This window comes from Brachyistius frenatus, unplaced genomic scaffold, assembly GCF_029030835.1.
Source record: "Brachyistius frenatus isolate BFR_SWC_R1_liver_20210118 unplaced genomic scaffold, ASM2903083v1 Contig_3, whole genome shotgun sequence".
NCBI lineage: Eukaryota > Metazoa > Chordata > Actinopteri > Embiotocidae > Brachyistius > Brachyistius frenatus.
This window is the reverse complement of record NW_027210602.1, coordinates 1,076,307-1,089,621: the sequence shown is the minus strand read 5'-3', so window position 1 is coordinate 1,089,621 and position 13,315 is coordinate 1,076,307. Positions and strand designations below refer to the sequence as shown.

Here is a 13,315-nt window from a genome sequence, read left to right as displayed (position 1 = left end):
GCAGCACTGAACTGAAAATGTGGTTCACTGGGGATGGTCGTAATAATAACGTTAAAAAAAAAGCAGTATAGATTTTGCTCTGGAATACAAGTATAAAGTTGCAGTTGCGTGAAATGGAAATACTCAAGTAAAAATACTTTGAAATTGTACTCATGTACAGTACTTGAGTAAAGGTAGTTATATCCCAGCACTGCTAACACTGCATTTAGTGTACTTCTTTATTTATTTTTTTATTTTGTTGAATTTAAGCCGGCCTGTACTCATAATATATTTATTTTCTCCGCATATATAAAGCATGTGTATACTGTTCTGTCATTCTAAAAAGTCGATATTTTATTTTGTAAAGTTATTTATTTATTTTAATATTTACTCCCGGCTTGTTATTTCCTGCTGTATAAATACTATAAATCCTCAGTGGCGCCACCTTCTGTTCCGGAGGCTGAACTGTCGCTGCTGACCATGTGCGCTCGTCGCCGCTCTGTGTCAGTTTAGCTGCGGTCTGATGGCGCGGACAGACAGCTAGTGGCCAACGACACCCAGCTCCATTTCTCAGCGCGTACATCGTCTTTGCTCCGCTCCGCCCGGCTCGGAGGAACCAGCTCGGACCGGACCGGACCGGACCGGACCGGCGCCGCTGCCCCGGCTCTCACACACCCCGGTGGTGCTGCTAACGAGGCTAACGTCGACTAACGAAAGCAGCTGCAGACTCTCCCCACAAAAAAAAAAAAAAAAAAAAAATGGCCTCTGTTCCTGTCCCTGCCTGCACCAGTGCGCTCTTACTGGATATCGAAGGCACGACCACACCAATCACGTTTGTAAAGGTGAGTTATATCGCACACGCTTAACACTGCGTATTAAATCCACGCCTGAACTGAATTGCAGTGTTCGTTAGATGTGCACAGTTTTTCGGTAGCAGACGGCTAAACTAGCGTAGCTTGACTCTTTGACCATTGTGGACACGGAGCAGAGGTACAGCTCAATTTAACGCTGATTTTCTTTATTTACGGAGTTTATTTCGTTGCTCCGTTTACTTGTTAATTCCGCGATATTGGCGTTTTATAACCGGACTGACCATCTGGGAAGAAACAAACGCTATGCTGCGTTCACGTGATGTCGGAATTACGACTTTCCAAACGTTCACGTCAGGATTCACGTCATAATTACAACTGAGCGTAATGAGGATGTAAATATATTCAACTTCGGGCTTTATAATACGGAATTGTGTGGGAAAAACAGATGACTTCAGGTCAGATTCGTCCTTCAACGTGTGCTAATTAAACACTCATTTAATCAATAAAGTGATTGATTTCCAATAGTCGGTATTTTTAAGTCTCAAGTGCAGCTGGCAATGACGTCATGCAGCTGATTAAAGTTGTTTGAAGTCGTCAACACGGAGCCCGGTTCTCTCTCTCACCGCCCATCCCATGTCTTCCCACATGACGTGAACGCAGCATAACACTTAACGTGGGGAAATACTCACTAAAAGGCTCTTTATTGTGTGTTAAACACCATAAAACAATCAATAAAGGAAGAGCACATGAAAAAGAAGTGGGAGTATTTTTCAGTCTATAAATACAAAGCTCTGAATTTCGTGTCTGATTCATTGTTGTTTATTTCTTCATCCACGTTGTGGTTTCCAGGATATTTTATTTCCGTACATCAGGGAGCATCTGGAGGATTACCTGTCCTCTCACTGGGAGGAAGACGAGTGCAAACAGGATGTTCACCTCCTAAAGAAACAGGTAAACGCGCGTTTTCAATTCGCCACGGACAGAATCGAATTCATCGCTCAGAAAAATCTCTGAGCAGTTCAGTGAACGAAAAGGAAGTTAAGCTGTGTATCTGGGCTGCAGCTAATTCATTTTTACATTAACAATTAATTCATGTTCATCCTGATCAAATGTCCAAACAACTGTCTGAAACACAAAGATATTAAGTTTAATATTTGAATAGATGAAAAACAATAAATATTCACGTTTAAAAAACAACAACATTATTTTGCGTTTTTGCTTTAAAAATGATTGGTAGTTGGGGAAGAATTTGTGTTAATCATCTAATAATACAAGTTCATTCATTCCATATTATATTTTTGCTGGGTAATTGCACAGATGATGGGATTGATGTATTCAATTAAAAGTATTTGCAGTGAAATACAACACGATCAGTTTAAGTTTTATTTTTAATTCATCCGTTTGCTTCCAGTCCTCTAAAACTGTGTAAAAATATGTATAAAATATTTAAATTTCTTCTATACATTTCACTAAAAAGAAATGAAAACTCACTCAATTTACAGCTGAAAGGCCTAAATTTGACCTTTTTAGTATTTTTTTAATTTATATTTAACGTGGTGAGGTGCAAATTTCTGCTAATATATTTCTTTATTTTGCTCCAAGTATTCAGACTTAAAGCCAGCGGGGAAATATTTATACAGCTGCATTTAAAATTTCTGTGTTTTGTTTTTGTTGTTGTATAAAAGACACCTGTAGGAGACAAAATATGAATATAAAACCACCTGAAAGACGTCTCTTTAAACCAGAGGATGAAATCTTAAAAGACTCTTGACTCCCTTTTTGTGACTTCTCTACATTTTAATTCACATTATCATCCATGCCCCCCCCCCCCTCCTCCAAACACGCCGTAAATCTTCCTTTTAATCAAAAGCCCGTCTGTCCCTGCAGATTGAGGAGGACATGAGACAGAACCGGTCGTGTCCCGTCCACGCCGTGGACCAGACGGTCCACACCGACGAGGAGAAGGCCATCAGGGAGGTGGTGGATAACGTGATGTGGCAGATGGCGGCCGACAGGAAGTCCACGGCACTCAAGCAGCTCCAAGGTCACATGTGGAGGGCGGCTTACTCTTCGGGGAGAATCAAAGGCGAGTAAGTACGCTTGATCATTTTCCTCCGTCTTAAGAACGCCGATCGATGCAGCCGGTCCCGGAGAGTTTATGAGTGAACAACGGGAGTCCGGGTTTCGTTCTGATGCTCACACGGGATGTGCTGACCTGTCAAATACAAACCGCTCCTGTACGGTGATTAAAAAAAAAAAAAAAAATTATTATTTTTTTTTAGGATCACAAGCATCTCGTAGAGGCCGAACGTGTTTCTGTTTTTAACGACGACGTCTTTAAGGAGGCGTCCCGATTCCTTAAAGTCCTCAATAGCGTTAACAGTCTGGAGGTTCAGGCCGTCACACACCGACGTTTTTTTTTTTTTTTTTTTTTTTTTGGTATCATTAATTCGCATGTTTGAATGGTTTGAATATGAATATTCTGTCAAAAAATGTGACATTTTAATTTTTTCGAAAAGGTGCTTAATTTTTTCTGAGCAATTACAAACATCAACCAACTGATATTAAAAATATATTTTACGTAGATGGATTTTGAATCTAATGTTTTTTTTCTGGCTAATGAGCTGCCACGAATCTGTTTGAACTATTTTTAGAAAACTGTCGCTAAAGATGTCATTGTTTTGTTTTTTTTGTTTTTTACGACATTCTTTGGTGTAATGTTCACTTGTGTAAAAAAAAAAAAAAATTTGACTCGTGCAATATTTTGAAAAGTTTTTTTTAATTTTTAAGTATTTGTATATTTATAGGGTGTATCCTTTTTGTCTATTTTAACTGTCTGCTCTTTAGTTTGCACTAGTCAGGAGTAACACTCCTAATTTTATTGTATTTTTGTACAATGATAATAAAGACTTTCTATTCTATCGCTGGCAGCATTATCAGTTTTGATGTGAAATATTCGCTGGCGAGTATTTTCATATCATTTATTCGTGATGCCGGCGCCGTTTAAAGACCTTTTTAAACTAAAGTTTATATGTTGAGATGAGATCATTCGCGATCTCTAAAACCGAGATTAATATTGTGTTTATGTTTTTATTTCTTTAGTTATGGTCGACACTAACGATTATTCTTTATAACTGATTCATGTACTAGTTTATATTCATTTAGTGTTTGAAATTTACAATTTCGTAGAGGCCAAAATGTCGCTTCAGTTTGCTTAGTTTGTCTAAAAAGTCTAAAAAGATTCATTTTGCTGTCATAAATAAAGAAAATCGGCACAATTGTCCCATCTGAGAAGCTGGAATTAAAGTTTTATTTTTTTTGCTTTATTGTCCCCTCTGCGCCTGTAAATATAAAACTGCTGTCTTCGCGACACGTTTTGACATCTTTGAGGTCTCAACGGAGTGCGTCAGTGAAAGATGAGGGATGTGTTGATGATGTCGGGCTCTGTGTGAACAGGGTCTACCAGGACGTGGTTCCATCCATCAAAACATGGAGAGGACTCGGCCTGAAAGTCTACATCTACTCCTCCGGAAGCGTGGAGGCGCAGAAACTTCTGTTTGGATACTCTGTTGAAGGAGACGTTTTAGAGGTGAGTTCCTCTCTCGCCGACTTTACTGCCTCGCAGGTCTCTTTTGTTGATGTTGACTGGTTGGGTTTATTTTCTCCCCTCAGCTATTCGACGGCCACTTCGACACCAGTATAGGCGCTAAAGTCGACAGCAAAAGCTACGAGAGAATCGCAGAGAGGATCGGATGTCCGCCTCAGGAAATCACATTTCTGACAGACGTCAGCCGAGGTACGCCGGTTCTTTTCTCTTTCTGCAATTGCACAGATGTCCCTTAAACACCGACTGCAGTGCAGACGACTCCTGTGTGGCTGAACTGGTTTGCAAAAGTGTCGAATGAAATGTATTAATGTCCGATTTAACTGATTAAAATCCACAGTGTTTCCCTTCGATTTGGGACGTCCCGCCCCTCCTGAAAGAAACGCGTGTCAAAATCCTCGTAGATGGCTGAAAACCCCGTGTGAAACTGGGGTTGCAGCGTTTGGCTGGAAATATTTGATCTACGCTATTTACCTAATTTAATGAGCACCTGTTTCTTTCCAGCTCAGGGTGAGAATTTCTGCTGCGTTTTGCAGCTCGGAGTTAAATTTAACGTCCTCCGATCTCTGTTTCACGAAAGGCGGAGCTTAATGGGTGAAGGAGAGCGAGGGAAGATTGTCCACTTGTTAATCGATCGCGTCGGACAGATAAAAGAATAAATAAATAAATAAAAATTGCTGTGGAAGCGTTTTATACTTTTGTTGTTTGGTGTGTGTGTGTGTGTGTGTGTGTGTGTATGTATGTATGTATATCTATATAGATATATATATAGATAGATATATATAAATAGTTATATGTATATATTCACAGTTGGATTTGTGGTTTCAGAGGCTAAAGCCGCAGAAGAAGCCGGGGTGAACGTGGTGGTGGTGGTCCGGCCCGGGAACATGGAGCTGACGGATGAGGAGAGCGCCCACTACAACCTCATCACATCCTTCAGCCAGCTGCAGCTCACAGGACGAGCTTAACACCGAGTGGAGGGAGGCGGAGACGACTCCTCTGACCTCGCTTCATAGCAACCTTTTTTCCCTCCTCCTCCTCTTCAACCCCCCCTCCCGCCCCCAACACCTCCTCCAACCTCCACCACCATTTTGAAACTCCGGAGTCCTCCCCCCCCCCTCCCCCCTTCTTCGTTCCACGGTTAAAGAGTTCAGCCATCTGAGCGTCTTTCACATGTTTTGGAGACGGATGTCAGCGGAGCATCATTGGACCACTTGGTTGACCGGGAAGCTGCAGATACGAGCAGCGCCGAAGGAAGGAACCAGTGAGGTCACCTTTTTACCTGAACCGTCTTCGACTGCCACTTTCCAGCCGTATGTGAGTGTGCGCGTGAGCTGTATTTGTCCCCATTTTGTAAATGTTCTCGTACCGTTTCCTCCCTCTGCACCTGTATGAAGTCTTACCCAGTGACGTGTTTTAGAGAGCAGCACTGCCGTGATAGATGCACTCTGCGGTGGCGCTGCCGACAGGAAGTTCTCGTTCGAATGTCTCGATTTAATCCCCTTAAAGGTAAACGGTGTCTATTTAAATGTGTCATCCCTGTTATTTCATCTGTACTGTGGGTCTTGGAAAGGAAGAAGAAAAAAAAAAAAAAAGACGACGATGTAAACATTGCCAAACTGATGATTTAATGTGTGAAACATAGTTGGTACTTCCAATAAATGCCTTGTCTCACAGAAGTCGGCCTCCTTCTTCAGCCACGATAAAGACTCGGAACGTAAGTCTAAAGCAGATAAAGGGTCAGTTCGCTCAAATCAAAACCACAAAACGCACGTCGACTAGAAACGCACAAGTAAACAAACAGACAATATATTCGACATTGAATCACACCTTTAGGATTGTTTGGATTATTTTGTGAAATGATTCCTCTGCTTCTTCTTACTGGAGTGTAATTTTTTTTATGGATAAATTGTAATCATGAATTCATAAACAAGCTCTTTATGCATGGGAGATTATCTACGTTATTATATTTAGAACAGTGACTTTTTTGCAAAAACACATCTTTTTATATAATTAGTTTAAAAGGAACATTGTTTAGGGTTTTCTGATGCCTGCAGCAGAATATAATGATTTAAGTACCCTGCAGCTGACTGATACTTCACCCTGCTGAACACTTTAAATAGAAATCAAATGTGTTTCAAACCATCCTTAAAGAACAATAATCATTTATTTTTTTTAAATTAGTTTCACAGGAGGTTATTTCTATTCCACGTCACCACTTATGGGAGTAAATGACTTGGAGGTATTCAAGATGGAAACTTGCCTCACAAATATATCATGACTAGACAGATGAAGCTGGATAATGTGCTTGATTTGTAATAAATCTGTTAATCCTTTGATTTGGAATAAATAATCTAAATATTTATAGTCAACAGTTTGTTTTGGCGGGGAAAGCACCTTATTTACTGATGCTCTTTGTTCTTGGGTAATTATTTTATTGTATAAATGAAACAATTGCAAGTACATTACTCCAATTGATCATGCTATTTTCTTTTGCCCTGCATCTTCTTACGTCTGGTTTTCTGTCTATTTTTCTTATATTTTCGTATATTTTGTTTCATTGTGGTTTTTTTTTTTTTTTTTTTTTTAATTGCTCGATAAAGACGAGCAGAAAAAAACCCTGAACACACAGCAGGACGCTTGATTAATTCATTTGGTCTTGTCTCCAGTACAGCAGGTGGCGCTGTGCGCCCTCGAGTCTCGACTGCTCGCCGCCTTTAAAAGCCCGACGAAGAAGAACCAAGCGACGGCGATGAAAACAAAACGACGCTTGGAAATCATCTCAAACTTGTAACTGAGACTCTCTTTTTTGTTGTTGTTGCCTTATTCTAACGCGTTCACCCTGATTTCATAGTTAACGTTACGTTTGATTTACGCGAACTAACTGGCTGGCTCGTTGTTGTTGTTGTTTTTTCCCTAATTAGCGCCGCGCGTTTTATTAAACGATATATGACATTAAAGTATTAGCTCGCCGCTATCTGTCACTAGTTAGCTCTGTTAGCTCCCACTGTGGTTTCTGAAGGAGCTTTGACTTTTCCGAGCCGCGGTGTCGGTGCGACGTTTAGCGAGAAACTTAAAAAAAAACAAAAACAAAAAAACAGCCCCAAAACATGTCGGACGATTACGAATTCAGCGACGACACGACCATGATGAGGATGGAGGAGGACGGGGAGGCGAACAGCGACGACCCGATGTCGGCGGCGGGGGAGTGTGGCCTGATGGGGGGCGAGGCCGAGGGCTCCAGGATCGACGCCAGCAAAAACGAGGAGGACGAAGGGTACGGTGACGTTCACCGGGATCATCGTAACACATTTTACCCGACACCTTGTCAGAGAGGCCCGGCCGGGTTCACCTCCTGAAGGGGGCCCCCCCCCTCTGGTGACCCTCCTGTAACACACGCCAGTGTAGATAAACCAACTCGTACAACGGGGCCATCGAGCTGTTTGTTTTGGGAGAAAATCAATACGTAGTTCAGTTATGTTACCAAAGTTTTATATATATATGTGTGTGTGTGTGTGTGTGTGAATATCTGCTGGTTTTCTACCTTTTCGTGACGGTGAACTTTTAGAGTTTTTGAGCTGGTCAGACAACCAAAGGAATCAGAAGAAGGTAAAGTCAGAGAATATTGATTAATTGACTGACATCTTATACAGTCAAATTATTCAAGAAAACCGCCGTCACGTTTGTTGATAATAAAGGTAATCGTTGGCTGCAGCTTCACGGTACTCCTATGATGAATTAAGACGGCGTTGTTCAAGGTTTTCTGTGTTAGTAACTTGATGTGCACAAAAAAATGTAAATTAATTTGATGACACGTAAAAGTTAAAAGCAATATTTAAAAGCTACAACCGTCTGGTCTTACAGTTAGATTTTGATGAAGAGTCTGTCTTAAACACACGATAGACCGCCGGAGTATTAGTAGAACCAAAATTGTGCTTTTAATTGTCGTGTAAACCTCTTCCCTCATGCAGACAACAGTTTCTTACCTTTCCTGAAATGCTTGTGCCGTCAACAGGAAGATGTTTGTTGGAGGGCTCAGCTGGGACACGACTAAGAAGGACCTGAAAGATTACTTCTCAAAGTTCGGGGAGGTTGTAGACTGCACGTTAAAACTGGACCCCATGACCGGACGTTCGAGGGGCTTCGGCTTCGTGCTCTTCAAAGAACCCGAGAGTGTTGATAAGGTATTGTCCGGCTGTCGCATGTAATGCTGACATTTACTGTACGAGGTTTGATCGGGAAAATTCAGAGAATGTTGCGCAAAAATCGCAGCGCCGCGCCGCGCACGGAAAAATCGTTGTCATGATGGAGAAGCCCGTTGCCACGGCGCCACAGTTCAGGTGGTTCACGGCGAATGTTTTCCCTCAGACGCCTCAGAAGGAACTCGGTGTTGACGGTCTGACCCGGGGGGGGGGGGGGAATTCACGGTGACACAACCCCGCCGACGTCAAAGAAAACCCACCCGGTGTCTCCTGACCCGACGCGTCTTCTTCGGTCTTGGACGGTGAAGCTCCGCCCCCTCTTGAAACGCGAACGTCACTCGGAGCACCTCGCCCGGCTCGTCGCTTCATCGCCGCAGACTTTCTGAAGCGTTTCAAGGGTCTCTGTTGACCGTTTACAGAAGTTTGACGCCAAAATCTGATGTTTCTCCGCTCCAGTTTCAGAAATCACAAATGTTCACGTACCACCGTCTCTGAACTTTCTGATCGCGCCTCCTGTATTTACGTGCTGCAAATCCAGATCCATAAAACGTCACGTTTACCCTCTAGTCTAAAATGTATCTCAAGTAGAATATTAATCTTGTATTTTTCGCGGCCCTCATCTTGCATCTCTGTCTGTGTCACAGATGATGATGGAGGAAACAAAGCTCTCTGTTGCTCCTAATTATATGGAGAACTAATACAGTCACAAATGGTGACATCTACTGGCCAAATCCGGTATCACATTTGTATGAATGGATTTAATGCGAGACCAAATGAAACCGTTCAGTTTTACAATTTTACACAGTTTACAGCAGTCATAGACACGTTAATTATAATATTATAACGATATGATGATATATTATCGTTTAGGAGTGCTAGCTGGACAAAACAAATATCCTGCAAATATCACTTTGGACTCTAAAAAAAATAATAATTTGGGAATGCAATTTTTCTTTACTGTTAACTTTAAATCGACTTTTATTCATTAAATAATTGTCATCTGAATGTATTTTGATGATTGATCAATCATTATTACAAAAATAAGAAATATCTGTTGGTAGCTTCTTAAATGCGAGTTGTTTTTTTTTCTCTCTCTCTGTTGTAGCTCATTAAACTGGAAATCTTAGATAAAATTATTCATTGAATCATTATTCGCTTGTCTGTTGTGAATTCTTTCTGTCTTTCTGAAGGTTGCCTCACAGAAGGAGCATAAACTCAACGGGAAGGTCATTGACCCTAAAAAAGCCAAGGCCATGAAGAGCAAGGAGCCCGTGAAGAAGATCTTCGTCGGCGGTCTCTCCCCCGACACCCCCGAAGAGAAAGTCAGGGAGTACTTCGGTGCCTTCGGAGAGGTACGTGTCGTTTTTACAAATTCAGCTGTCATTGCACCACTGCAGCAGAGTTGTGTTAACGTGAGAGCATTACATGAAGACTGCTAGATGTTCTTTAATGTACCGATTGGCACCGTGAGAACAGGTGGAGTCGATTGAGCTCCCCATGGAGAACAAAACGAACAAACGAAGGGGCTTCTGCTTCATCACGTTCCAAGAGGAGGAGCCAGTGAAGCAGATCATGGAGAAGAAGTACCACAATATTGGACTCAGCAAGGTACGCTTTATATTCTTTCAGCTCGAACCGTAGCATCCATTATTGCGACCCGATAATAACATGACAAAAAAAAAAAATCAATCTGATTGGTTCCTGTAGTGTGAAATAAAGGTGGCCATGTCCAAGGAGCAGTACCAGCAGCAGCAGTACTGGGGAGGAAGAGGAGGGTACTCGTCCAGGTCTCGAGGAAGAGGTGGTGGTGAGTGGAGCACGTTAATGGCGTCACTCGGTGTGCCGCGGGTAAAGACGGATATGAATCATGCTGCTTATGAACCTCTGCAATAGCTACGAAACGGGGAATTATCACTGAGAAAACTGATGGGTTTGTAAATGAATCCAATGGAAACGGTAAACGCAACGATTGCTGAAACGTTCGGCAAAAACTAGCGTGAGCGTTGCCGTTGCGTCCCACCGCTGAGACGTCTCTGGGCAAATAAAGGAGTGAAGTTTGATGCCGAACCAACTACGAACTGAAGGCAGTACGAGAATTGGCAAAATTCAACCAAAACTGATCGAAACCCTGAGAGCCGGACTGAGGGAAGACTCACTATCGCCCCCTAACACACAGAGTGGTATTACAAGACGGAACTTAACTCTTACATATTGCTCCCGTCCCGTCTGAGTAAAGCTGGAATAAATATTTACGTCACCTTCTGTACGTCTGAACGAAGCCGAGAACGTTGGATATCCCCCGTCGGAGACGAGTTGCCAACGGCAGCCGCCTCTTCAGTCTGTGCCCACTTCCTCCTCTGTGTGCTGCTGGTAGAAGTTTTACTGGAGGTGAAAGGTTACATGTGATGTGACGTGTGATGATTTGTATTTAATTGCAGGCCCCAATCAGAATTGGAACCAGGGTTATGGCAACTACTGGAATCCAGGCTATGGAAATTATGGCAATTATGGTTACGGTAATCAAGGCTATGGAGGCTATGGTGGCTACGATTACACTGGTTACAACAACTATTATGGATATGGTGACTACAACAGTGAGTAAAGCCGTCTGCCGAGCTCCACTTACAAATATATATATAAATGTTTTTTTTAAATGATTAAAAATTTTTTTTTAATTTCTTGCCTTGCTCGTAGATCAATCTGGTGGATACGGCAAGTCGCCACGGCGTGGCGGTCACACCAACAGTTACAAGCCGTATTAATGGGGGAAACCCTCGTCGTCAAGTAGGTATGTAACAGCAAAAATACACCTCTTACTTTCAACGTAAAAGTAGTTATATTTACTTTGGTGTTTTGGTAACATTTTGTATAATTTCCTCTTATAAATTTCTTTTTCTCAGCACCCTCAAGTGCTTTACAGTAGTGGTAACATAGAGGCTACACTCTTATTTTACACAGCCGGCCTTCTGCTGCCTCTTTTGCACCTTCTCTCTTTTTTTTTTTTTTTTTTTTTTTTTTGTAAAGTTAACAGGTACTACAGTAAAAAAAAAAAAAAAAATGGATGCCAAAGTTAAGGATGTGCAAGGAAACAGAAAAGGAAGTATGTTGTCTCCTAACTCTGACATACCTTGTTTGTACCTGCCAGCGGAGCTTCCTTGCAGGCCATGAGCTGACTTCCAGATACTCTCAGGGCCCGCTCAATGCGGACCGGGTACGAGAAGCATACGCTCTCGAATGCTGCCATTTGGTATGGTCTTACAACATCCTGTATCAGCATTTCTAAACTAAACAATATGGGACACGTCCAGCTTTGTCATCTTTCTTTCCATTTTTTTATTTCTTTGCAACTGTTTGTAATGTAAAACTTAAAATATACACATGTAATTGTCATTTTTTACAGGCCCTTACTCCCCCACAAGTAATGATTATAAATATGATAAAATAACTATTTGCTTTTCAAAGGATACGTACAGCTTTCTCGGGACTTTTCCAGTTCCTAATGTTAATATTTGTATTCCTAATCTTACCTGTAATGCTTGTTTCTTTATTTAGCCAGTAGTCCATGAGCTAAAACCTGGTTCGTATTTGGACTCTACTGTGTTGGGGGGATAAAGTGCTTTACGTTGTGTACATGTATTGTTCTGTTTTTTTTTGTTACTGACAGCGATGGGAAAAGACTCCTCAATTGTTAATTTTCCTGTAACAAAAATTTTCCTCTTTTTGAGTAAAACGAGAAGAATCACAACATTTCCAGACAATTTGCATGTAATGCTTTCTTTAATGTGTATTTTTGTTTTTTGGACCAATCTGAAGGTTTGACTTCACCTCAGGATCTTGTAGCTTAACTTTCTAACTTTTTTTTTTTAAACTGTAAAATGTTAAATTAATTGTTTGTTTGACGTTATAAACACAGGGGATTCCTGTTGTTTAGTAATTTGACTTTTTTTTTTTCTTTATTTTTTTTTAGATTTTATTCTTCACCTCCAGCTGATTTTGTTTCCCGTTTGTTTTTTCGTAGGTTTCAGAGCGATGAAAGTCCGCTGAGCGCTGGTGGAGCGTCGGCCACACAGATGATGGCACCCAGCAAAGATCACTTAGCTGATTGTAAGAAAACGAACGAAGAGCACTCTGACCTACAGAACATTTCTCTCGAGTCGAGTTCAGTGTTTCGCATTTATTTAGATTGCTGCGACGTTTTGTGTTCCTCATCCTTTCTTGTTCTTCTTTTTTTTTTTTAATTATTATTATTTAATGTGCTCAAACGCTTCTCGTGAATTGCTTCATTTATTCCATAACTGAAATGTGATATTGGAACAGATCACGTGCGTGTGGTGTGTGTGTGTGTGTGTGTGTGTGTGTGTGTGTGTGTGTGTGTGTGTGTGTGTGTGTGTGTGTGTGTGTGTGTGTGTGTGTGTGTGTGTGTGTGCGTGTATATACACATACATACAGTACTGTGGTAGGAAAGATAAAAAACGCGTTGTTAACGTTTTATCCTCTTTATCATCAGTCGTATAATACATGTTATTACAGAGTTTGACAGTCATAAACATACATTAATATATACACAGTGTATTGGACATTAAAATAAATGCGACAAATAAAAATAATAAACACTCATTTGACTTCGTGTCCCATTAATAAAGCGCTATACGTCACGTATGAATGACTTGGAGTGTTGAGGACGAATTTCAGCCGACAATTTAAATCCCTGCCGCTCT

At 41.3% G+C, this 13,315-nt stretch overlaps 2 protein-coding genes across 5 annotated transcripts; both read left to right on the top strand.

The window, feature by feature from the left end:
- The first annotated feature begins 49 nt into the window (after positions 1-49).
- On the top strand, positions 50-6,074 carry enoph1 (enolase-phosphatase 1). Its single transcript, XM_069701551.1, has 6 exons — positions 50-821; positions 1,641-1,742; positions 2,679-2,881; positions 4,248-4,380; positions 4,464-4,587; positions 5,224-6,074. Exons 1-6 carry the CDS (start codon positions 738-740, stop codon positions 5,361-5,363), a joined length of 786 nt encoding a protein of 261 aa, XP_069557652.1. The 5' UTR covers positions 50-737; the 3' UTR covers positions 5,364-6,074.
- A 1,045-nt stretch (positions 6,075-7,119) lies between these two features.
- On the top strand, positions 7,120-13,214 carry hnrnpd (heterogeneous nuclear ribonucleoprotein D). Of its 4 annotated transcripts, XR_011311020.1 has the most exons (9): positions 7,120-7,672; positions 8,411-8,579; positions 9,788-9,949; positions 10,074-10,205; positions 10,305-10,404; positions 11,036-11,191; positions 11,292-11,385; positions 11,743-11,844; positions 12,616-13,214. XR_011311020.1 is itself a non-coding variant. In XM_069701520.1 (8 exons), the coding sequence occupies exons 1-7, from the start codon at positions 7,506-7,508 to the stop codon at positions 11,357-11,359; spliced, it is 954 nt and encodes a 317-aa protein (XP_069557621.1). In that variant the 5' UTR covers positions 7,120-7,505; the 3' UTR covers positions 11,360-11,381; positions 12,616-13,214. The 4 variants fall into 4 exon arrangements, 3 of the variants coding, with proteins under 3 accessions (XP_069557621.1, XP_069557601.1, XP_069557609.1); XM_069701520.1 differs by lacking the exon at positions 11,743-11,844 and having other exon boundaries at positions 11,292-11,381; XM_069701500.1 differs by lacking the exon at positions 11,743-11,844.
- The last annotated feature ends 101 nt before the right edge of the window (positions 13,215-13,315 follow it).

Excerpts from the sequence above, each read along its gene's own strand:
- enoph1 (XM_069701551.1), top strand. The coding sequence starts at position 738 with ATGGCCTCTGTTCCTGTCCCTGCCTGCACCAGTGCGCTCTTACTGGAT. Across the intron at positions 2,882-4,247 it reads TCGGGGAGAATCAAAGGCGA|GGTCTACCAGGACGTGGTTC; the intron begins GTAAGTACGCTT and ends CTGTGTGAACAG. Across the intron at positions 4,588-5,223 it reads TCTGACAGACGTCAGCCGAG|AGGCTAAAGCCGCAGAAGAA; the intron begins GTACGCCGGTTC and ends TTGTGGTTTCAG.
- hnrnpd (XM_069701520.1), top strand. The coding sequence starts at position 7,506 with ATGTCGGACGATTACGAATTCAGCGACGACACGACCATGATGAGGATG. Across the intron at positions 9,950-10,073 it reads ACTTCGGTGCCTTCGGAGAG|GTGGAGTCGATTGAGCTCCC; the intron begins GTACGTGTCGTT and ends CCGTGAGAACAG. Across the intron at positions 10,405-11,035 it reads GTCTCGAGGAAGAGGTGGTG|GCCCCAATCAGAATTGGAAC; the intron begins GTGAGTGGAGCA and ends ATTTAATTGCAG.